The 23,167-nt window shown below is 45.8% G+C and overlaps 2 protein-coding genes across 5 annotated transcripts in view; one reads left to right on the top strand and one right to left on the bottom strand.

Moving 5' to 3' along the window:
* Nucleotides 1-422: 422 nt before the first annotated feature.
* On the bottom strand, nucleotides 423-22,076 carry LOC138261150 (uncharacterized). 2 transcript variants are annotated; one of them, XM_069209834.1, is made up of 2 exons: nucleotides 21,939-22,076; nucleotides 423-8,391 (listed from the first exon to the last, which is right to left on the bottom strand). In XM_069209834.1, the coding sequence occupies exon 2, from the start codon at nucleotides 4,782-4,784 to the stop codon at nucleotides 3,822-3,824; it is 963 nt and encodes a 320-aa protein (XP_069065935.1). In that variant the 5' UTR covers nucleotides 4,785-8,391; nucleotides 21,939-22,076; the 3' UTR covers nucleotides 423-3,821. The 2 variants fall into 2 exon arrangements, with proteins under 2 accessions (XP_069065935.1, XP_069065936.1); XM_069209835.1 differs by lacking the exon at nucleotides 21,939-22,076 and adding an exon at nucleotides 16,336-16,880.
* The window catches only part of PDGFA (platelet derived growth factor subunit A), a 70,969-nt gene continuing 64,426 nt past the window's right edge, over nucleotides 16,625-23,167 (top strand). The window contains exon 1 of one of the 3 annotated variants that reach the window (XM_069209837.1): nucleotides 16,625-16,712. In XM_069209837.1, the coding sequence (XP_069065938.1) occupies nucleotides 16,641-16,712 (72 nt within the window). In that variant the 5' untranslated portion in view covers nucleotides 16,625-16,640. Of the gene's footprint in view, nucleotides 16,713-22,052; nucleotides 22,829-23,167 lie in introns of those variants that run through there. The other 2 variants (XM_069209836.1, XM_069209838.1) reach the window with 2 other exon arrangements.

Genomic DNA, 23,167 nt, shown 5'->3' with positions numbered 1-23,167 from the left:
TTTGTAAGGTTTTAATTAATAGAATTCAAATAAAGAGATTGTCTCACACTTGTTACTGAGTATTCCATCCAACAAAATCGTAATCAAGCCCTGAATGTCTTAGAGGCTCTGCCTGCAAGTTCAACCATCTGTGCCTGTCGCGTAGGTTCTCGTTATCCTAATGAGACTACTGGATTTGGGCGGCAGAATCACTTGTATTGCTGGGGACTGAGTCTGAACCCATCCCAGGTGACACCTGTCAGCCTAATCCGGGTATTCTTTCAGCTAACTAGCAGAGCCTCATCTCTACCCAAGAGCAGGGATGACTGGGCAACCGGGCGCATGACACAAATACCTCCTCACGGAAATCGTGGTCACTCAGATACCGGCTGTTTCTCTCAGTTACATTAGTCTCACATATGCAAGGACAACCAGAGGCAGAATAAGGTTCAATAAGGTTTTATTCAAGCAACTGCATCTTAGATAGTAAAGCATGTGTTGCAATAACTAGACCGATGAAGCATGGCAGGATTACAATTATGACAAGGAGAGTAAAACACAAAAATAACGCTACCATGTTGTCACTACGGTTTTTAAGAATAGTTCCTACCTAGACTAAGTTAGAGCACAGTATGTTAAGCTCTAATTCTGCTCTTCAGGTTCTCCTGGGAAGACATCATCCCGCATACCTGCGCAAGAGGCCTGTAGTCTACATAAGCAGTGGCAGCGAAGTGCGAAGCAATCAGCAATCAGCATAGTCGGGGCCATCTGGCTGGAATCTCCCTCTAACGTACATGGGTCAAAGTAGTGTTTTTATAATAAAACAACTGATGTTACAAGAAAGGATCCCCACGTAAGAGTGTGTATGTTTCTGTGAACATTGGAGAGAAAGTGTGCCACTTTTGCCAGGAACCTATCTTACTGCAGCCTTGAGAAAAGCACAGAGTGAAAGAAATGTCTTGTTTAAGAATGTAGTGCTGACCTAGGTGAAGAACAGCTAGATAGAGAAAATAAAACAAGACCGCAAATGTGGCTATTGTTGAAATAATATAACCAAGCTAGAATAAAACATATCTAGGTTAAAGTGCACATAGGCAGGCCTAGTTTGCTAAAAATAACCTGTATAAATCTATGGCTAAAATAGTTACATAACACCCTCCCCTTGCCGGTTCAAAGGTGGTTCAAAGCCTAATTATGTATAAAAGCTACTAAAATTCATCCTATGGCATATATATGGGAATATCAATAATGACAAGTTAAAAGACACTTGAGCATGTATTAAAAGGACAATTTAAAATGTTAATTGTGGCGTCAAGAAAAAGCTGAATTTCAAAAGTCAGAGTCATTTTGGAAGTTGCCCATTAAATCTGGGATAATTGAAGACAGGAAATCTTCCACTTCGGCAGGTGGTGAATTAGGAAGTTCATCGTCAAGGAAAACCAAGGAGCATTCGTGTTCCATAGCCTGAGCTTCAGCCAAGGAAGCAGCATTCCGTGGTGTGCCCAACAGTGAGTTTAGAGCTGCATGATCCACAAAGGGCAACTCATAAATAGCTTCCCGTAGCAAACGCACCCTCAATGTGCATGTCTGGTAATGAGCCCTCAGCGAGAACATCAACAGATCAGCGTCCAATGAAAGCAAGCAGTGCATGTTCAAACGAGCACCAGAGACACCGAAACACAGGCTGCACACAATGCAAAACCGGTCTGAATGACAGAGACCAGTCACATTCCAATTGCTCCAGGAGTGATGCTCCAAAGTACTGCATCATGCACTTACGACACAGCTGCGCTGGTGGGAGAGCTTTCAGTCCTTCTTGTTGCAGCAGGACAGCTATTGCGCAGAAAAAGTAGCAATAGCAAAATGCCACCTATTATAGCCAAAGTTATCGGAAATTCCCCGAAAATACTGGAGAATATTGAGTGGATGGCTGAAGGTATTAAGCCAAATATAGAGCAGAAGGTGTGAGTGAAACCAGAACCAACAGCCTTAAAGAAATTTGTGATTCCAGTAGTACTGGATGTATTAAATATTCGTCCAACGAGTTCACCAAGGTGTCTCGGAAACTTAGTACTTAAAAGGGACTGTATCTCCTCTGATGACCTCGCAACTTGAAGCGCATAGGTCTTGCGTGCAGATGTGAGTGCCACATGTTTTTGAAACAATAAAACCTTCAGTCTGCTCAACTTGTCAAAATTCACATTTGAAGTAGGAATATGGGGCCAAATCTCAGCGACTTCCCTCTACCGTGTAGGAGGAAAAAGTACATTCCCGCAGCATGTAACAATCTTAGAGAGCAAAACGAAAAACTATTCCGGCTCGCATCCCACAACAGCTCTCACTATTGAGGAGGACATAGCTGCCATTCGAGAGCACCTAGTACACAGGTCTAACAAGGGGACTGGGACTCCCTTCAGATAACAAGCCAAGTTTGCTGCCGAAGCGTTACACTCCCCGTGCAAGGACAGCTGTTTACAAACCTTCGAATGGCTGGCAGAAGGCTTGCATTCACTACGGCTAAGAAAGACCTCTTTCATGCCACTAGTACATTTGTACGAGAAGGGTAGCTCCCACACCTCATGGATGTAACTATCTCCTAGCCCTTCATATCTGTCCACTGGAATGTGTTTTAAGAAGGATGTGAATTGAAGTGTTGAAATGGGCAGATTAATGACTCCGTGCATTAACCATTCAGCAGATGGTATTTCAGCCACAGTAAAAGGCAATTTTTCTAATTTCTCAATATTTAATATAAGTCACTTCTTTCTTAGTTGTTGTTGTTGCGTTACATTAAATGTGGAATATATGTCCCTTGCGCTAACGTGCTGCCAGGGAACGCAGCCTGCCTTCAGTGTTTTTTGTGTCCAACCTAACTGCATAACAGACCTTAGTTGATTCTGTCCATGGTGGAAAAAGGACCTGTCACTTAGTATTATGTCTATTGCAGAAGAAACTATGTTGTTTAAGGTGTATCCGGTCGGACAGGGTATAAATCCCATTACCTACAACAGCTAATGCCTTCTGTAAGTTTTCCTGATATATTTGCCTTAACCAGGCAGCAGCTTCTTGTTGAGAAAGCTTCCAGATTTCATTATAGACTGCATATAAGTGCTCTCTGTATTGTCTTCTGGGGCCTAGCAGGAAATCCTGAAAGTCAGTGTTATTAGACAGGAGACTGAGGTGTTCTTTAACAGCATCTAGTGAGAAACTCTTCAACCATTGCAGGCATAGTTTCCCTACACTGTATGTTGTTACAATAACCGCATGTTCAGATGACCCATAGCGAGGGTCAGGCCTACTTGTTTTAAAACCCCTGTGGAGTTTAGAAAACGTTTATGACACCCATTGGTATCTAATGACTACAATAACCACCCACCAGGACGTGAAAGTGAAGCACTAAATGTGCCATTTAGGACCCATTCATCGAGCTGATCTTCAGTTGCATTTATATACTTTTGCCATTTGTAAAATGTTGCAGGGGCAGGAATACTCAGCACATTCAAATCTATATTTTTTGCTAAGCCTAAACTTGTCGGTTGTACAGTTTCATTTGAAAACATAATCTGAACAGGTATCAGGCATGCTCCGAATAAAGCTTCCTTTCCCCTTATTTGCCATTTGTTTGTTCTCCACACACTTTTTAAGTCAATCGATTTCAACCAATATTCATGGCCTTGTATAGCCAACAGCAAAACAAAGGAATCCGAATAAATGAATTTTGTATCTGTCAATAATATATGTACATTTTCCATAAATGGCAATTTGAAATAATACGACTCAGCATTTTTAACATTGTGCCCAGAACAATATGTACATTTATCAGAATATGTTTTAGAACTCGCTTATGATGGAGTCGTACAATGTCCCCGTTGTGTGTAATTAAAAATAGTCTTTGGGGTACTTGCTCTGTGAATGAAATGGTGTCTGTAATAATGATAGCAAAACATGTCACCATAATTCTCTTTGAATTGATAAACATCCTCACTTTCAAATACAGTAAAATACTGCAACTTAGTCATCATAGAATCAACTGTTTTCACACGCCAGTCATCAGAAACAACTCTGGGTATTATTACATCATTCATAGAATGTTTAAACACATATGGTATTTGAATGACCTCCGTCGGACCATATATATCAAATGTGGCTTTATCCCAAACTATCCCATCAGGAATTGGTATAGCGGAAATGTTCACGAAAGACAAGTCTCTGCGGACCTTGAGAAGAAAAATGAGTTTGTAGGACTCATCCACCAGTTCAACTGTTGATCGTTCAGGAAGGTAATTACCATGTATTAATAGAAAGAAAGTCATAAAAAAGCCAATCCAAAGGAGGAAAGCTAATTTAGTCAAGGAAAGCCACAGATAGTTCCATGGAAAAATAAAGTAATTTGTTTTAAGCCAGTTTATCAGCTTACATGTTTTTGTCAGTTCAGCTGTAGAAGAGGCAAATGAGTCCGAAAAGTTGTCACTGATGTCAGCAAAGTAACCAGAAGCAGTCTGTGCAAAAACTGGAGCCGTATTTGAAGGAGGAGCACTGGTGGGGTTCTCCCGCGGTGGTTCACTGTAAATGACGCCATCCGTTTGTGAAGAGGTCGAATTAAATCGATCAGCAACTTCTGTGTTGCTTGTTGCAATAGATGTTAGTGGAACTAATGCAAGATCATTTTCCACCCTCTCCAAGCTTGGGGGAAGGGTGGGTGCATTGCTGCTCAAAACTTGTAGAGGGACATCTTGACCAGTAGTGAGAGGGATTCGGGTACTACTGGTTGTTCCTCTCGGTCTGGTGTGCAGGATCAGCCACATGGTGTAACTTGACACTGTTGATGGAGACAAAGCGGTTTTCTTTAGAACCAGGAAGCGCTGGTATAATGACACTTCTGGTACTGTGTATTCCCAGGACTGTGACCGGTGTATGGTAAGAAGGGCCAAACTTCTTTTTCGCAGCAACTTTTACACGTACTAGATCCCCAACCTCTGGAATCCAGCCGGTAGATGTTATTGGTACATCCTTAATTCCGATGGAGGCAGCACTGGCAGAAGCGTTGTCGTCACAGAATTGTTGTGATTCCTTCAAGACAGTGACACTTTCATTTATGTCAAAAGGTGTTTCTGTCACCTCCACGCCAGGACCATCAAGATATGGAACATACATTTGAGTTCCAAGCAGGCACTCGTATGAAGTACGACACCCCCCAAGGGACCTTTTATGCAAATTATTATGTGCTCCATACAGGTGACTGAGCTAAATACGAACCGTACATAATACTCTGGCTGTTAAGGATTGCTTTATATCTTGGTTTCGTCGCTCCATAGCACTATTTCCCTCGGGATGAAATAGAGACGAGTAATGGAGTTGGACCCCTAACGAAGCCATGGCGTCCCTGAATGTCCTTGAGGTGAAAGAAGGGCCCTGGTCCGAGTGGAAAGCCGCAACTGCATATGTGCCGATCAAGACTTGCAAATCTTTGATAACAGTCCAAACGTCAGCCGAGCATTGTGGCCACACCCATAGAAATCTGGAGCAGGAGTCAACAGTGACTAAGATGTATTTGAATACACTATCAGGTGTCAGGGGACCAAAATGGTCCAAGTACACACACTGTAATGGTTTGTTTGAAATTAGGAGTGTCTGCGGTGGGCGTTTGACGGTGGACCCTTTAATTTGTTTGAAGATACCACAACAAAGGACATATTGCTTGGTCTGTTTGTATAGACCTGGCCACCAATAACGTGCTTGCAATAATGATATTGTACCCGCCACACCAGCATGGGCAGAGGCAACCCTCTCATTAACTGCTTCAATCAACTCTGGTCTTAGTTCTTTATTGGGAATTACTCGAACTCCCACGCCTGGTATTTTTACTTCTGCGTCAAGGAAGCCTCCCATTTGGTAGGAATATTTAGCAAGAACTGCTTTTAGTAAGGGTGTGCCTTCAGCGGTGGCTTCTATGGCAGCCCATATGTCATAGTCCGGTTTCGTTCTAGAACGAGTTACTTCAGCAACAGAAGCCATAGCTACTGCTGATTTGGGTGCGTCGTCAACCAGTGAATTTCCAACATCATGTATTCCAACGTGCTGGTATCCTAGTGTAGGTACAACATGAACATTTGGTAGAGTTTCCTTCCAATCCACTTCTTTCCCCCACAGAAGTCTGTGTTTGATGGTGTCACCTTTGGAATCTCTGAACCCAGTATAGCGCCAGTAATGCAGATATTCATTGAAAGACTGGACGCAATAGTATGAATCACAATCAGTGTTAGCTGTGCGGAATCCGTATTTTTCAGTGCCATAACAGGAGCCTTTAGCTCTGCTAGCTGTGCAGTGGAATCCCCTAGGGTTTGTGTGAAAGTATGTTGTGGATAGAATTTATTACCCTCCATATAGCTGCTTACGACTGCGCAAGCAGCGGAGTATTGATGCTTTGTGCATCAGGTTGTGCTGAGCCATCGGTGTACATGACTCTTTGATATTGATCTATAGGCAATGTGTTTGCTGGAATTGGGTATTCTAGCTCATATTGCAAAAATTCTTCAGTTTGTCATTTTGGGTCAAAAATATAGTCTACATCAGTGGCTGTCAGAGACGTTGCCCATTGGATCCAACGTGGATGTAATGCTTTAGCGGTTGGAACGCTGGCTTTGGTAACAGCCTCAAGTGCTGGAATTGCAGATACAACAATAATGCGTTTAACCCTGGGCCAGTGGTCTTTCTTTAATGACAGCCATCTGAATCGCAGTGCGAATTTTCTCAGTGGAAGCAAAGTGTTGTTCTGCTGTAGAGTACAAATATGATTTCTATGCAATCAGGACTGTCTCACCCTCATTGAATGTTACACAGGTGAAACAAAATGGCACCAGCAATTACTCTGATGATCAGAGGTTTTTTATTGTCCCTTGTGTGTACGTGTTGTGCTGCAAGCATATCTGTTTGAAAAGCTCTGAGGATGTGTGTGTTCGACTGTCCAGAATTTACTGGAAAAGTCAGGACATATTAAGTCATATTAAGGGTTTATGCGTGATGCGTAATCTGGAATGTATGTTCTGTCAAAATTTTGAAAACCCAATAGGGATTGGAGTTTTTTAATGGTGTCTGGAGGTTGTAACTGTGTGCATTTTTCTGAGAATTGTGGCGCTAGGCTCCTTCCTTCACTTGATAGTTTGTATCCCAGAAACAGGACGCTAAGTAACGCTATTTTTGTTTTCTTGAAGTTTAATTTATAGACGAATTCAGCAAATCCCACAACGATGAGGGCTACCCTTCTTAGATGTTGCAGTAATTCATCATCCATGAGGTAGATGTCATCTACATAGGACAATGCTTCAGGGTCAATGTCGTGCAATATTGAAGTTACACGAGCCGCGAACAGTCCTGGACTGTTCTTATACCCCTGTGGTAAAGAAAATATTTTTTTCTGGGAGCTTAGTGCGCTGAAACTTTTTACGTCTCTACTCTTAGGCGCTATATTTTGGCAGAAGAAACCATTGGAAATGTCCAGTGTTGTTTTGTATTTTTTGAGAACTATGTTGTTCAAAAGTGCTGTGCTATGAGAGCTTTGTATAGCATATGTGCGTGTATGACTGTTTAAGTGTCTGTAATCTTAGACTATTCTGTAAGAATGGTCCGATTTAGCTATTGGGAATAAAGGATTATTCATTGTGAGACACAGGATTCAATTACACCCTGGTACTCTAGATTTGTGAGGATTTCCCTCACTGGTGCTTTAGTATGTTTTATTGGGTATTGTGGTTGAGGTTGGGGTTGATTTTTGATTGGGATTACATGATATGGGGAATCCTTATCCCACCCTATGTGGTTGTGATATAACGCAGGTGCCTGTGAAAATGTCCAATCAATAGCGTAGTATTCTGCGAGCTCATCAGGAACAAGGGGCGAGAAAGAAGGTTTGATAACCTCTTCCCCATAAGGGCAAGTACGGACAAATTCTGGTGGCCAATCCTTTTTGGCCAGTAGAATATCATAAATGTTTACGACGCGGTCCCAAAAGATTGCGTCAATTGTACGGTCAATGTCTCCAAACTGTAACGTTACTTTGTATACCCCGTCAGGCGTGGAGACACACATGTCCGCAGTTTCAACTTGTAAGAAGTCATCAGTTGCTTTCACCTCCAGATGATCTTGGAGATTCCGGCGAACTATTGTGACCTCTGCTGCGCTGTCTAGCAGAGCTGGTGCCCACGTCTTGTTCTTCACCAAGTCCTCTTCTTGAGTGGCATGACGAATAGCAACTGCTGCCACTTTCTTCTTTTTAAATTGGGGTTTTTGTTGGGTAAGTTTCTCTTCTTTTTTAACAGAAACTTCTGTAGAGCGTTGCGATTCCTGTCTCGGTTTCACGTATTCCGTTCTCTGCTCTGACCGCCCACCTCTCACACGTCATTTTTCCAGTGAGTCCTGAAAGGAACGAGATTGGTGTGTTTCAGTATATTGATATCTGTCAGGCGTTTTAATATTATCCCTATTTCTGAGAATGTATCTATTCTGTGTGGTCTCCGTACGCGGAGATTCTCCCCTTTCTTTTTTTAGGTGTTTGTTGTTTTTTTATCCCCGTGTTTTTTAGAACCCTCAGGAGCGTGCTTGGTAGAATCTTTATTAGATTTACCCTGAAACTGTAGTTTTGTGGTCTGGCCCCCAGACTATCTTGACCAATGCTAGAGAAGGTCTCTGCGATAATCTTTGACAGCTCACGTTCTTGATCCTGTGGAGGAACGTCCCGGAGTCGCATGCTCACTGCTAGTGCAACTGCTTCCCCTTTAAGGTTACTCACTATAATGGAAGATACAGTGGCAAAATTGACCATAAGTTACATGCCCAACTCTAGGGCCGGGACAGCCCCGTATTCATCTTGAATGTGTTTTAACACTCCGGTAGAATGGCAAGTGTTGGTGTACTGTGTGCAGTAGTATAGAGCGTGGAAAATACTGTGTCCCAAGTATTGCAGTTATCTACTGTGGGAACCATCCCAAATGGCAAGCACACAGTTAATATTCTATGCTTATCCTGAGGTCCATTAAGGGGAAATACTGCTTCCAGTGCATTTATTTTTTGAGCTAACCAAAACAGAATCTCCTCTCATTCTCCTCTCATTCTACGGGTACCCATAATCAAATGTAGTCGCAGGATTAATACCTGGCGTTACTGCATGTGGTTGCGCCTGGGCAGCACCTGCTGGGTTTATATTTAATGTTTCCATTACAAACTCTTCTAACCATCTCTATATTTCTGTAAGCTCAGTATATAAGTGGCGGATTTCAGCTACTGTCAAGGTTGCTGCATCAGGGTGCGGTGTATATGTGGCCAATAAAGGCCAGGTAGGACCATCATTACTTTGAGGACCTAACATGTAGGACTGTATGTGGTACGGCGCATCAAGCCAATTAATATGTTCTTGATAAGATAGAGGTATTTCTAGATATGCATATGCTCTGTATTGTGCAGGTATGTTTGCAGGTGTATAGCAATTAAATGTATTTATGTTCCCATCAGTTGCTGGAAATGCGACCCAAGAATAGAAAATTCCTGTTCTATAGGCTGGATGAGCCTCAACAACAAATGTAACAGGACCCCCCTGGCCCCTGGGCCTTTAGGCCAAGTGCCAATAGATGTGCAGAAAGGGGTGGTCGCATATTGACTGCAATTGCTACCCGTTGCGAGTTCGCCATGATGAATGGTAAATTTTGTTCAGAGATAAGTACACCAAATGGGGATTATCCTTTTAGAGTTCAAGCTTGAACGACCTACAGCGTTCGTTAGGTAGTCCCTACTTAGCTGAGGAGGAAAAATCCTTAATACTACGGACGTCTCCGTATATAGTACTGAGGTGTCTTTGCATGTAGTGAGACAGAGATACTCAGGAGGACCCGAAAATTAGTGCCTGACCAAACGTTGGCAGTGCCATGTCACGTAGGTTCTCATTATCCTAATGAGACTACTGGATTCGGGCGGCAGAATCACTTGTATTGCGGGGGGCTGAGTCAGAACCCACATCAGGTGGCACCTGTCGGCCTAATCTGGGTTTTCTTCTGGCTAACTAGCAATGTCTCATCTCTACCCAAGAGCAGGGATGATTGGGCAAACCGGCGCATGACACAAATGACTCCTCAGGGAAATCGTGGTCACTCAGATCCTGTCCGTTTCTCTCAGTTACATTAGTCTCATGTATGCAAAGACAATCAGAGGCAGAGAAAGGTTCAATAAAGTTTTATGGAAGCAACTGCATCTTAGATAATACAGCATGTATTGCAATAACTAGGATGATGAAGTATCACAGGATTAAAATTGTGAAAAGGAGAGTAAAACACAAAAATATCGCTACCATGTTGTCACTACGGTTTTTAAGAATAGTTCCTACCTAGACTATGTTAGAGCACGGCATGTTGAGCTCTATTTCTGCCCTTCAGGTTCCCCTGGGAAGACATCATCCCTCATACCTGAGCAAGAGGCCTGTAGTCTACATAAGCAGCTGCAGTAAAGCAATCAGCATACAGTCGGGGTCATCTGGCTGGAATCTCTCTCTAATGTACGTGGGTCAATGTAGTGTTTTCATAATAAAACAGCTGATGCTCTAAGAAAGGATCCCCACGTAAGTGTGTGTATGTTTCTGTGAACATTGGAGACAAAGCGTACCACTTTTGCTGGGAACCTATCCTACTCCAGCCTTGAGAAAAGCACAAGAGTGAAAGAAATGTCTTGTTTAAGAACGTAGTGCTGACCTAGGTGAAGAACAGCTAGATAGAGAAAATAGAACAAAACCGCAAATGTGACTATTGTTAAAATAATATAATGAAGCTAGAATAAAACAGATCTAGGTTAAAGTGCACAGCGGCAGGCCTAGTTCGCTAAAATAACATGTATGAAACTACAGCTAAAATGGCTACATAACATGCTCATTCTGTGGCTCCCTGAGACCAAGTGCTTCAGAAAACATGGGAGGCCAAAGTAGCAGTCCGCCCCCATAAGCCATTAACACTCTCCCTGCCTTAGCCAAGCCCCCTTCATCTATCCGCTTGCACCTATTGGCACACCTACTGGGAAAGTAAGAACATAACCATGAATTACACCTGCTGTACTTGGGCTTTAGGGATGGTTTCCACATCCCATCAAAACCCCCACTAGCCCCAGCCCCACCTAGGAATCAACAGTCAGTTGCAGGGCATCCGGAGATGATCAGGGAAAAAATACAGAAGAAAGTGCGGGCCTGGAGGCTGGCAGGTCCATTCAGGGTTTCGTGTATCTTGACCTACTGCCTGGTGTCTGCTCATCTCGTTATGAAACATGACTATTTGGCCTACTTGGCCTGGCCAACCCTCTCTTTTTTTGGTGATCTCAGAGCTGGTTGTGGCGTCCAAGGAGGATCAAGGTGTGGGGATTCGGATCTCTGACATAATATTGTTGGGTGGCCTCCTCAGGCTACTAATAAAGATGCTGAAAACAAATCCAGTGGGAAATGGTGTGTTTGGTGCATCTCTTTGCAGCTTTGGCCACTGCCTACTGCCCGGCGGCCCTAATGCAGGAATCTCTGCTGCCAGTTCCAAAGCAGGCACTTCAATTTGTTGATACAAATGGATGGTGTCCCACACATGTGATTCCCATTTGCCCAGGTATGCAAATGCGTATTGGCCTTTTTGGGGGATGAGACAGAACACTTCAGTTCTTACTTGTTCCAAATTGCGTCAGCCACTACAGCAGCAGCATTGGGTTTGACTCCCGAAGTCATTAAAGATGTAGACAGATGAAAGTCAGCATGAACTGAGCAGTACGTCAGGCTCATTTTGCCTAAGGGGGCCTGTGCAAAACTGGCAAACTATGGAGCTTAAAAAGATAATAGTTGTCTCATGTCTTTTCCTGCAGCTTCCAATCGAAGGCTGGTAAATGTTTGCTAATTTGGTCATTCCTTCGTCTCTGAGCAGATTAGCAGTTTTGCGGGATGGAGAGTGCTCAGCAAGCTGCAGGAATAAAGCATCATTGTGTGGGTATTGAGGGACTCATTGAAGAAACGTTTTGGACACATGTTGACGGCACTATTGATGATATTCTGGTCATCTATCCTGGGGGCAACAATATGGTCCCCTTGGGAAGGCGGTGCGTGTGGGAAGCATTGTTCTTGGTGCTGTCTATGGTGTGAATGAAGCTCCCAGGAGCCACGATTCTGTGGGCGAAGGTCATACCTAGGTCAGTTTGGATGGGGGAGCACCCACAAGAGCTATGACTCCGTGAAGAAGCTCAACCACTCCCTGAAAACATTTCTGGGCATGATCCATCACAATCTCATTCTGCTCTTCAGGGCGGAGCTGTTCCATAAGAATGGGGTTTATTTGTTAACAAGGGGCCACAAGCTCTTCATTCACACTACAGGGAGTGCAGAATTATTAGGCAAATGAGTATTTTGACCACATCATCCTCTTTATGCATGTTGTCTTACTCCAAGCTGTATAGGCTCGAAAGCCTACTACCAATTAAGCATATTAGGTGATGTGCATCTCTGTAATGAGAAGGGGTGTGGTCTAATGACATCAACACCCTTTATCAGGTGTGCATAATTATTAGGCAACTTCCTTTCCTTTGGCAAAATGGGTCAAAAGAAGGACTTGACAGGCTCAGAAAAGTCAAAAATAGTGAGATATCTTGCAGAGGGATGCAGCACAGTTAAAATTGCAAAGCTTCTGAAGCGTGATCATCGAACAATCAAGCGTTTCATTCAAAATAGTCAACAGGGTCGCAAGAAGCGTGTGGAAAAACCAAGGCGCAAAATAACTGCCCATGAACTGAGAAAAGTCAAGCGTGCAGCTGCCACGATGCCACTTGCCACCAGTTTGGCCATATTTCAGAGCTGCAACATCACTGGAGTGCCCAAAAGCACAAGGTGTGCAATACTCAGAGACATGGCCAAGGTAAGAAAGGCTGAAAGACGACCACCACTGAACAAGACACACAAGCTGAAACGTCAAGACTGGGCCACGAAATATCTCAAGACTGATTTTTCTAAGGTTTTATGGACTGATGAAATGAGAGTGAGTCTTGATGGGCCAGATGGATGGGCCCGTGGCTGGATTGGTAAAGGGCAGAGAGCTCCAGTCCGACTCAGACGCCAGCAAGGTGGAGGTGGAGTACTGGTTTGGGCTGGTATCATCAAAGATGAGCTTGTGGGGCCTTTTCGGGTTGAGGATGGAGTCAAGCTCAACTCCCAGTCCTACTGCCAGTTCCTGGAAGACACCTTCTTCAAGCAGTGGTACAGGAAGAAGTCTGCATCCTTCAAGAAAAACATGATTTTCATGCAGGACAATGCTCCATCACACGCGTCCAAGTACTCCACAGCGTGGCTGGCAAGAAAGGGTATAAAAGAAGGAAATCTAATGACATGGCCTCCTTGTTCACCTGATCTGAACCCCATTGAGAACCTGTGGTCCATCATCAAATGTGAGATTTACAAGGAGGGAAAACAGTACACCTCTCTGAACAGTGTCTGGGAGGCTGTGGTTGCTGCTGCACGCAATGTTGATGGTGAACAGATCAAAACACTGACAGCATCCATGGATGGCAGGCTTTTGAGTGTCCTTGCAAAGAAAGGTGGCTATATTGGTCACTGATTTGTTTTTGTTTTGTTTTTGAATGTCAGAAATGTATATTTGTGAATGTTGAGATGTTATATTGGTTTCACTGGTAATAATAAATAATTGAAATGGGTATATATTTTTTTTTTGTTAAGTTGCCTAATAATTATGCACAGTAATAGTCACCTGCACACACAGATATCCCCCTAACATAGCTAAAACTAAAAACAAACTAAAAACTACTTCCAAAAATATTCAGCTTTGATATTAATGAGTTTTTTGGGTTCATTGAGAACATGGTTGTTGTTCAATAATAAAATTAATCCTCAAAAATACAACTTGCCTAATAATTCTGCACTCCCTGTATCTCAGGGGCCATTACTGAAGCCCTCCAGTGGCAGCAGGGGGAGAGCGAGCTTGCCAGTGAACTCTTCGCAGAAAAAGGGGGCTACCTAAACATTTTGACTGGTTTCCTAGTCTGACCCGTCAGCATGGAACTGATTTGTCTGGGCACTGGGCAGGCAGCAGGGAGGGATTGACCTGCTGGTGGTCCTGGACCGTATTGCCCTACCTTGTGATGCCTAAGGTTGTCTATTTTAAGGGACTCTACCTGGTGGCAGGTACTCTGGCAGGGACAGAGCGCTATGCAATGCCCTGGTTTATGTGCTGATATGAACTACGGGTATTGGCCATCCCTCCGTGAGATAGAGGGGAAGTCGTCACTAATCTCTCTGATGCCCTTGGTGGAGGGCATGTAATCATAAGTAAATTATTATAAACAAAAAGAGTTTGATCCCCCATATCGCCCTATAGTTACCACCATTGGTGCTCTCACCGAACATTTGCCTAAGTATGTTGATTCGATTCCGAGATCCTTTGTAAGACTCCTTCCTACATACAGGGCATGAGAGAAATCACCAACAAGATAGATGGTCTGCCTTTCAATTCTATCAGACAAACTCTAGTGACTCTTGATATTGAAGCCCTTTAAAGCAATATCCCTCAAAAGGAAGCGATTGAAGCTGGAGATTGGTCTATGTAACAGTATTTTTTTGAAGGTCCTAAAACTTTAATCTTGGACTGTCTCAATATTGAGCTTGAAGAAAATACATATGAATTTAATGGCCAACTCCGTAAACAAATTAAAGGAGTCAGCATGCGGGCATCTTGTGCCCCCACAGTATCGAATATCTACACGGCTAAGTTTGAGCATAGATATATATACTATGAAGTGGCTCCTTTTTTGAGTCTGTTACTCGTTGGACTCGATATTAACAATATCTTTTTTATATGGATTAGTGAGACTGAACAGCTGCAGGTGTTTCTCAGCTGGAGTACTTTATGTGATGCTAATGTGAAGTTTACAGCTCACGTCAGTCAAAGGTGGGTCGAATTTTTGGATATACTAATTAGAGAGAATAATCACCAACTGGAAGTGGATCTCTATGTGAAACCAACAGCATGGAATACTTTACTTCATTTAAATACCTTTCATCCCAGGGTACAAAAACTAAGTAATCGTTTTGGTCAATGTCTTTAGCTGCGAAGAAATTGCACTAATTTACATGAATATGATTGTAAAGCTGTTGAAATGAAAGCCAAGTTTATCACTAGAGGTTACCCCCATAGATTGATTCGGCAAGCCTATATTCTGGTCATCTATGCTGGGGGGCAACAATATGGTGCCCTTGGGAAGGGGGCACGTGTGGGAAGCATTGTGCTTTTCCCCAAGGTGAGAAAGAGGCTCCCAGGAGCCACGATTCTGTGGTTGGAGGTGATACCTAGTTGGTTTGCATGGGGGAGCACCCACAAGAGCTATGACTCTGTGAAGAAGCTCAACCACTCAGTGAAAGATTCTGGCAGGCTCCTCTATGGGCACAATCCATCGCAATCTCAATGAGCTTTTCAGGGCGAAGCTGTTCAATAAGGATGGGGTTTGTGTCGCCCTGGAGCCACAAGCTCTTTATTTACACAATCTCAGTGGCCATTATTGAAGCCCTGCCATTGGCGGCAGGGGGAGAGGGAGCTTCCCGATGACCTCTCCACCCTGTGGCAGAATTTTTAGCAGCACAAAAAGATGACTACCCAAACATTTGGACTGATTTCCTAGACTGACCTCCTCAGCATTGAATTGATTTGTCTGGGCACTGGGCAGGCAAGGGGGGGGTTCCTGTCATGCTGGTGCTCCTGGACCTTTCACCCCTACCTGTGATGCCTAAGGTTGACTATTTTAGGGGGCTCCACCTCGCGGCAAGTACTCTGGCAGGGACGGGCGCTATTCGATACCCTGGTGTATGGGTTAACATGGAACTGCGGGTAGTGCCCATCACTCCATGAGCTGGAAAGGGAATGTGTCACTAATGTATGCTTGCAAATAATCACCATGATACCCTTGGTGGAGGGCATGGGTGGTGTATAAGTGAAAAGAGCCTCCTGACACAATGCATTCTAGAGAGTTGCACTGTAATGGAAAAGTGGAGACAATTACTGTGTTGCTTGTTAAATCTTTGAGCTGTTTACCAATCTTCTGTCATTTATTCTCATAACCGTCTACTTAACTAAGGTTTTCATTTCTTGCCTATACTAAGCAAATAAAAGGCTATGTTTTGGTTGAACCGAACCATTCTTTCTCTCCTTGGGAGGCGTTTTCTGTGGTGGCCGCAACTTGCGTTGAGAGCTCACTATTCAATCAACGCAAATGAGGCATGTTCTGCTTGTGTTAAAAAAGAATAGGTGAAAGCCCGAAAATTAAAAAAATAAAAAAAAATCTAAACAACAGATAAATTACCTCGCGAGGGTTTCAGAAGCTACAACGGAACAGCACTTTTCCCCTCTTTACAACGGACGATTTATCGCCGCTTCTCAGCTGGCGCCTGAAGAGGACGCTCGCACGCAGGAAAGGGGAGACGCACCAAATGGCGAAGCGGGCCTGATTGGCCCTCCAGATGCTGCTGCGCCACCTGTAGATTGAATCCGAACTGTGAGGCCTGGGTCGCGACAGTTTAATTGGCTCGTGCGCCCTTTAACCGCTGCGCTCGGCAACTTATCTCCCTACAACTGCATTGTGAATGGTATCACCCGGTGTATAAACGCATGACGAGCAGAGACCCGGTCACTGGTGCACCAGGGGTGTTCTTCGGCGTCCGTACGCGGCTCGGGACTGTGGTGCGTGAACATTCCTCGGGCCATCGGTGTACCCATTCCCCGTCATGGAGGTGACACTCCCATCGTCAGTGGGATGGTAGCCTACAGTCCCTGCGTCCGCAACTCTGCGTGAACCGGCTCGGGCAGACAACCAGACCCGCTGTGTGCGTCCCGCTGCTCCGCCCCTCGGTAGCCGTACACCGGCAGTTCGCGCTAGAAGCCCCGCCCATTGAGGAGTGTCCACCTGTTCTGTCAGGCCGGAGGGAAGGACCTCCGGGCCAGCTGCGCACTTAAACCCGAGGGCGCTTGCGAGGCGTCGGGTGCCAGTGCAATCTGCCCCGGAAGGTGTCTCTGACCGCGTCGAGTGCAGCCAGCCTTCTTTAGAAACACGACAGCGGACCGCAGGGTTTTCAGAGGGTGGCCGTCGCCAGGCCATCGGCCTCTCGTGGTGTGCATGGGCCGCCACCACCGAGGCTACAAGAACACCTGCACCGAGCGCTGTAGGCATGAGAGATATATCTGTGCACTATGCTGCATTCATAACGAACGGTGCTCTCTGTCCCACCCCCTCCCCGGGTCGTTTTGTGTCACATTAGTAAAACGTGAGACACACATTCCAATGCAAGTGTTAAATGGAGTGCATACTAGTAATTTTTGTTTTAGGAACAAAATATCTTTTCAGCAAAATGAGGACATTCGCCACACATCAAAGGCAAGTATCAACTCACATGTGACTAAATAGGAAAACACAGTAAAAGAGCAAAGATGCAGACGTGACCGTAACCCATTACCCGTTTTGAATTCACGAGGTGGTATACAATATCGAAGGTCGCCGTTTGTTATATCTTCTACTCACGATGACACGTACAGCCCAAAGCCGATAGTCTGCGATGTGGCGCAATGTTGGAGACGTGCTAACAGACCTGGCGTGGGGAGGCAACGCCTCTGCCCACCCCTTTTAGGATACGCTGCGTCTGTGGCATGTTGTGGCGGTAAACAATCGGATGCTGGCAATGCACACAAATGAATATTTTTTATTAAGTATAAGTATTCTTGTCTTGCATAAGGAGAGGTGGATCCTGCGGCACTGGGCTAGTTTCTACGCAGGAGCACTAGCGTAAACCTTCCCTCCTTGCAAGCCTTCTAGGGAAAATGTCAGTGAGCAGAACATGGTGAAGAACCTGTGGCTTCGGAAGGGCAAAGAAGTAGCTCGACAGTCATTTGGAGTGAACCCACCTCGGATGGCGCTACAACTTTTGTAGGAGGAGATGCATTTCAGATCAGGTTGTACACTTAAATGCTTCCCCCCTACCAATCGTTGTGCCCCTCCCCATGTGTAGTGGGACAACGTTCATTAAATTCATGTTCTGCCCGTTTTTATGCCGAAACCCTGGTGGTTGACTAGACTCAAGTCTACCCTGCCCTCTGCCAACTTTGTAGGAAAGGCTTTATACCACTCTAGAGAATTTCCTCCAATAACTAGGCTGCTTGCTTGGTTGCTGGCAGCAGGTCACCTATACATTTAGCATCTACCTCCTGACCATGCTTCGGAACCAACGACCACTGCATGGGCAGTTGGTTCCGTGCTTTATTACATGGCCTCCTAGTGTGTCACCCCAGATTGGGGTTAACCCTTTCCCGCCCAGATCTGACTGACTGCTGGTGGAAAACATTGTCCCAGGACATTGGGAGACTGCCTGACGCTTACATTTGTAAATCAAGAGGAGGGAAAAGGGGTCGTATTTACTCCGGAATATTCCTTGCGGTGACTAATCTCAGTGAAGATAAGGCAAGGGAAGCCAATCATTGGGCCACACTAGCGAACATGAGCCGAAAGTCGAAGCCACGCATTTCGTTTTTTCCTCCTCAAGTATGCAACCAAGTCAATGGTGCAAAAGGTGCCGTGGCACCCGGGCACACAGAACATTGATTACCGTTGTATTTCATTATCCAAACAGAAGAATGGGGTAGACGTCCCATGTTTTCACAGGACACATGACTCCCTCGCTACGTCAGTGGTCAAACCCCCACCCACATGGCTGTTTTGTGTACTTTGCACTCGGTATGTGGTGTCTGCCGGTGGCACAGGTTTTCAGAGCTCCCGCGGCTACTACCATGTGAACCTTCTTTACCTTGTCTGCAGGGGCGTCTGGCTGCACATTACCCTTGAACTGCTGCACCACCAAGCTTTCCCTACCTCGCATTATTGACTCACAGTGCAGGATTTTAAAGAACCCCTAGAGCTGAAACGCCCCCCTGCCGCGCCTGTGAAATATTCGTCAGCCTGCTGTCTTGTAGACGTGTTGCTATCTCTGTAATTGGTGACCTACCTCCTATTTAGTCTGTACTTCCCTCTGCCACCACAAGAGCTAACATCTCATTACATAGCCCATCTGCTAGGGACACTGCGTACATAGCCAATTGTCATTACCTTTCAGTTATACTTTGCCCACCTTTTGTCAGGAGCATGAAACGATTTCTCATTCTTAATGTCGCCGATCTACTGCCAGTGTCGGGGGTGGACTGCGTATAGCATCCATCATTATTTTTTGTCCAGCTCTTCGCCCGAGGCATTGGGTGAAGACACTCACTGCCACCTGCCCATCTTTCTGTCGTGGTTACTTCTCGTCCGACTTTCTTTGGGGAGCACGACACCTAAAGCCCCTCGTTATTTTATCCCATTCTACACCGTACTAATCTTGTTCAGTCGGACATTTCTGGCTCAAACCACCAACCCTCTCTTCACCCACTTTTTACTTTGCTAAGAACGCCCTTCGGCTCTAACCCTCATTTAACTCCATGTCTGGGCTACATTGCTTTGCCAGGAACTCTATGGATCGCGTTTCATCTTTACCACTTACCCAGTTTTGCAGGTGCACCATCTTGCTCCACCCCTGCTACCGTTTTTAGGTCTTTCTTATCGTGCTATGCCATGAGCACTTTGGATCTTACTCTTCTTTACCCCTTGCTTACCTCATTCTGCTAGAAAGCCCATATTCTAAACTTTACTTTACCTGTAGCCCTCTCTCAAAGTTTGCCTTTACCCCCTAACTACTTGTTCTGTTGGGCCTTCTCTCTAACATTCACTTTTCCCCAAACCTATCTTATTATGCACGAGGGCCCTCTCTAAACATCCCTTTCCTGCATACCTACTTGTTTTTGGTGTATGTGGAGGGGGGGTTCTCGCTGACCATATGCTAGACGGCCCAACATTCCCTTTACACCGTAGCTACCTTGATCTGTTAGTGACCTCTCTCTGACCATCCCTTTACCCCATGTGTAAGTTGGTCTGCTAGAAGGCCTTCTCTCTGATTTTTCCTTTACCCCTATCTACTTGTTCTGCTGTGTGTCCTTTATCCCACAGCCACCTTGTACTGCTAAAGGCCCCACTCGCTAACCTTCCCTTTACTCCACAGCTACCTTGTTCTGCTAGAAGGCCCTCTCTCTAACCTTCGCTTTAGCCTGTATGTACTTGTTCTGCTATTGGTCCTCTCTCTATCCTTCCCTTTAACCCAGTGCGGAAGCGTTCTGCTAGAGGGCCTTCTCTCCAGCCTTCACTTTACCCCTTTCCAAATTTGTTCTTGTAGGGGACCCCAGTCTAACCTCACCTTTACTCCGTACCTACCTTGTTCTGCAAGGGAGGGTGTCTGTAACCTTCGCTTTACCCTGTGCCTCACTTGTTTGGAAGCGAGCCTCTCTAATCCTACCTTTACCAGTAGCTTCCCTGTTTTGCTAGAGGCCCTCTCCCTAACTTTTCATTTACCCCCTATCTACTTGTTCTGCTAGGGTGCTTCTCTCGAACCTTTACCACATGTATGCCCTTTTCTGCCAGAGGGCCCTCTCTCTATCCATTAGTTTACACCGTACCTACCTTGTTCTGATAGAGGGCTTCTCCCTAACTTTCCCCCTTCCCAAACTTACCTTGTTCTGCTAGAGATCCCACTCTCCAACCTTCTCTTTACCCAGTGTGTTCCTAGTTCTGCTAGAGTGAACCCTCAAACCTTCACTTTACCCAGTGCTTTCCTTGTTCTGCTAGAGGGAACCCTCAAACCTTCACCTTACCCAGTGCTTTCCTTGTTCTGTTATAGGGAACTCTCTAACCTTCACTTTACTCTGTGTGTTCCCTGCTTTGCTAGAGGGAACTCTGTCCTTAACTACACCCTGTGTGTACCTTGTTCTGCTAGAGGGTCTTCTCCCTAACCTTCACTTTACCCTGCTCCTACGTTGTTCCGCTAGATGGTCCTCTCTCTAACCTTCTCTTTACCCATACCATCCTTGTTCTGCTAGAGGGAACTCTCTAACGTTTGCATTACCCAGTGTGTTCCTTGCTCTGCGAGAAGTAACTCCGATTTTAACTACACCCTGTGTGTACCTTGTTCTGCTAGGGGTCCTCTCTCTAATCTTCTCTTTACCTTTACCTTCCTTGTTCTTCTAGAGGGTCTTCTCTCTAACCTTCACTGGATTGTTTATCTACTTTTTTTCTGCTAGAGGTTCCTTTCTCTATAACCTCCCCTTTACCTACCTTGTTTTGATATAGGGTCCTCTCGCTAACCTTAACCTTCCCCCGTACATAGATTGTTCTGCCAGAGGGCCTCTCCAAAACCTTCCCTTTACCCCAGACATACCTTGCTCGGCTAGAGAGCCCTCTATCTACCCTTCACGTTCCCCAATTTCTACCTTGTTCAGCTAGAGGGAACTCTTACCTTAACTTCACACTGTGTGCACCTTATTCTGCTACAGGGTCCTGTCTCCAACCTTCACCTTACCCTGTTCCTGCCTTGTTCTGCTAGAGGGGACTCTAAATTTCGTTTGCCACGTGCCTACGCTGATGACCTATTAGGGGTCCTCTCCTACAGTACCTACCTCTTTGCCCTGTGCCTTGCGTATTCTGTCACAGGCAGTGTGGACCCTTTCACCCGCCTACATAGCTTTGCACGGGCACTATCTATCTGCCTCCACCCAATGCCTGCCTTATACTGTAGGGGACACTGATTCGAAACCAGGGGCACAGTCTTTCCCATCTGCCTCTTTACGTCGCGCACGCCTCGTTATGCCTGGGCACTATGGCTTGAGCGCCTTCTTAACCTCTCGCTTGGAGTGGCACCCAGTGTCTTTATATGTCCCTTTACCCTAGTACTGCCTCGGTGTACAGAGACACAAACTGTCCTGATCCGCCGCTTCAATCCGGGTATAGCTCGTGTTACCGCGCACTGTCTAGCTTGAACCCCCTCTTTAGCCCATGCCTACCTCGCTGGCCGGCAGTATCTCCCACTTCACCCGTGCCCACCTTGCAATGCCAGGCTCCTGAGCAGTGCTGGGCAGGGTCGCGGACTGCTTGACTGCAGCAGGAAATCTCAGCCCACTCCAGGACTTCGCTGCTTGTGGTTTGTTGCTCAGCCCAGGATCGGAAGGGAGGGAGGCGCGAGGGGAGGGTGGCAAGGCTATAATCTTCTGCTCGGGATTATTATTTCACTCTGCATACAACAGGCCATTGGGTTTCGCGAGCGAGGACCTGCTCCCAGCCCAGGAGTTTACCTGCAGCCTCCAGCGGGGGGACCCGGCGCCTGGCCCAGGATTTCACGCCCAGGAGCGCTCCAGGAGCGTAGCTGCCTTCACCGGCGCGTTTTTGTCCTTCTCACCGTCGCCAGCTATTCAACGAAAAGGGATTTGACCTGCATTTTTTTTGTGGGGAAAACTTCTCGCTACATCCTACTGCCTCGAGTTTTTTCCGCATGCTTTTGGAGGGGCGCCCAGCCCCCTAGACAGGTGATGGGCGTTTCGGCCGCCTTCTAGCTCGGCTCCTTAGGTTTCAGCCTGGTCTGATCTAAACAAAAAATGCTGAAGCCCCGACGGGTGCGCTCCTGAAGCCAAGAGCAACGAGGGGAGCAGGAGCGTGTGAGCCTGCGAGGAGGGAAGCCGGCCAGCGTACTCCTCCGAGCGGGCCACTAGCTGCAACCCGACCCCAGCGCCTCTCCCCGAGGGATGGTACTGCATTCCCCAGCCCCCGGAGCCTGCTGCCAGCTCCCCCGCCCAGAGCCTGCCTTCCCCTGCAGCAAAAAGTGCAGCCCAACGCGATGAGGACCTGGGCTTGGATTTTGCTGATCTGCGTGTGCCACCTGCCCTTTGCTTTCCCCCAGGTAGGTGTCAGGCCGGATTCCCGCACGGTCATGCTGCAGCAGCCCTGGAAGGTTTGCTGCAATGGAAACTGCCTGCTGCCCCCACAAAGCCTGCACAATGTATTATAAGCGCACTTTCCAATTGCGTTCACGGCGTTTGTTACTCGTGGGATTTCAAATCTGGAATTGCAGTCTGGCTGCTTGCTGTGTTTTTACGCCCTCTAAAAAGTTACGTATTGTAATTTTTCCGAAACTTGATTGTGGAACATAGCAAAGTGCATTTGCAGGTTTTCTGTTAAACTGGGCGCTGTGTATATAAACTGTTACACAGGAAGCCTGTTATCGTGCAATTAAGGGGCT

This window comes from Pleurodeles waltl, chromosome 10 (genome assembly GCF_031143425.1).
Source record: "Pleurodeles waltl isolate 20211129_DDA chromosome 10, aPleWal1.hap1.20221129, whole genome shotgun sequence".
Lineage (NCBI taxonomy): Eukaryota > Metazoa > Chordata > Amphibia > Caudata > Salamandridae > Pleurodeles > Pleurodeles waltl.
This window is presented reverse-complemented; position numbering and strand designations above follow the sequence as displayed.

Excerpts from the sequence above, each read along its gene's own strand:
- LOC138261150 (XM_069209834.1), bottom strand. The coding sequence starts at position 4,784 with ATGTGGCTGATCCTGCACACCAGACCGAGAGGAACAACCAGTAGTACC.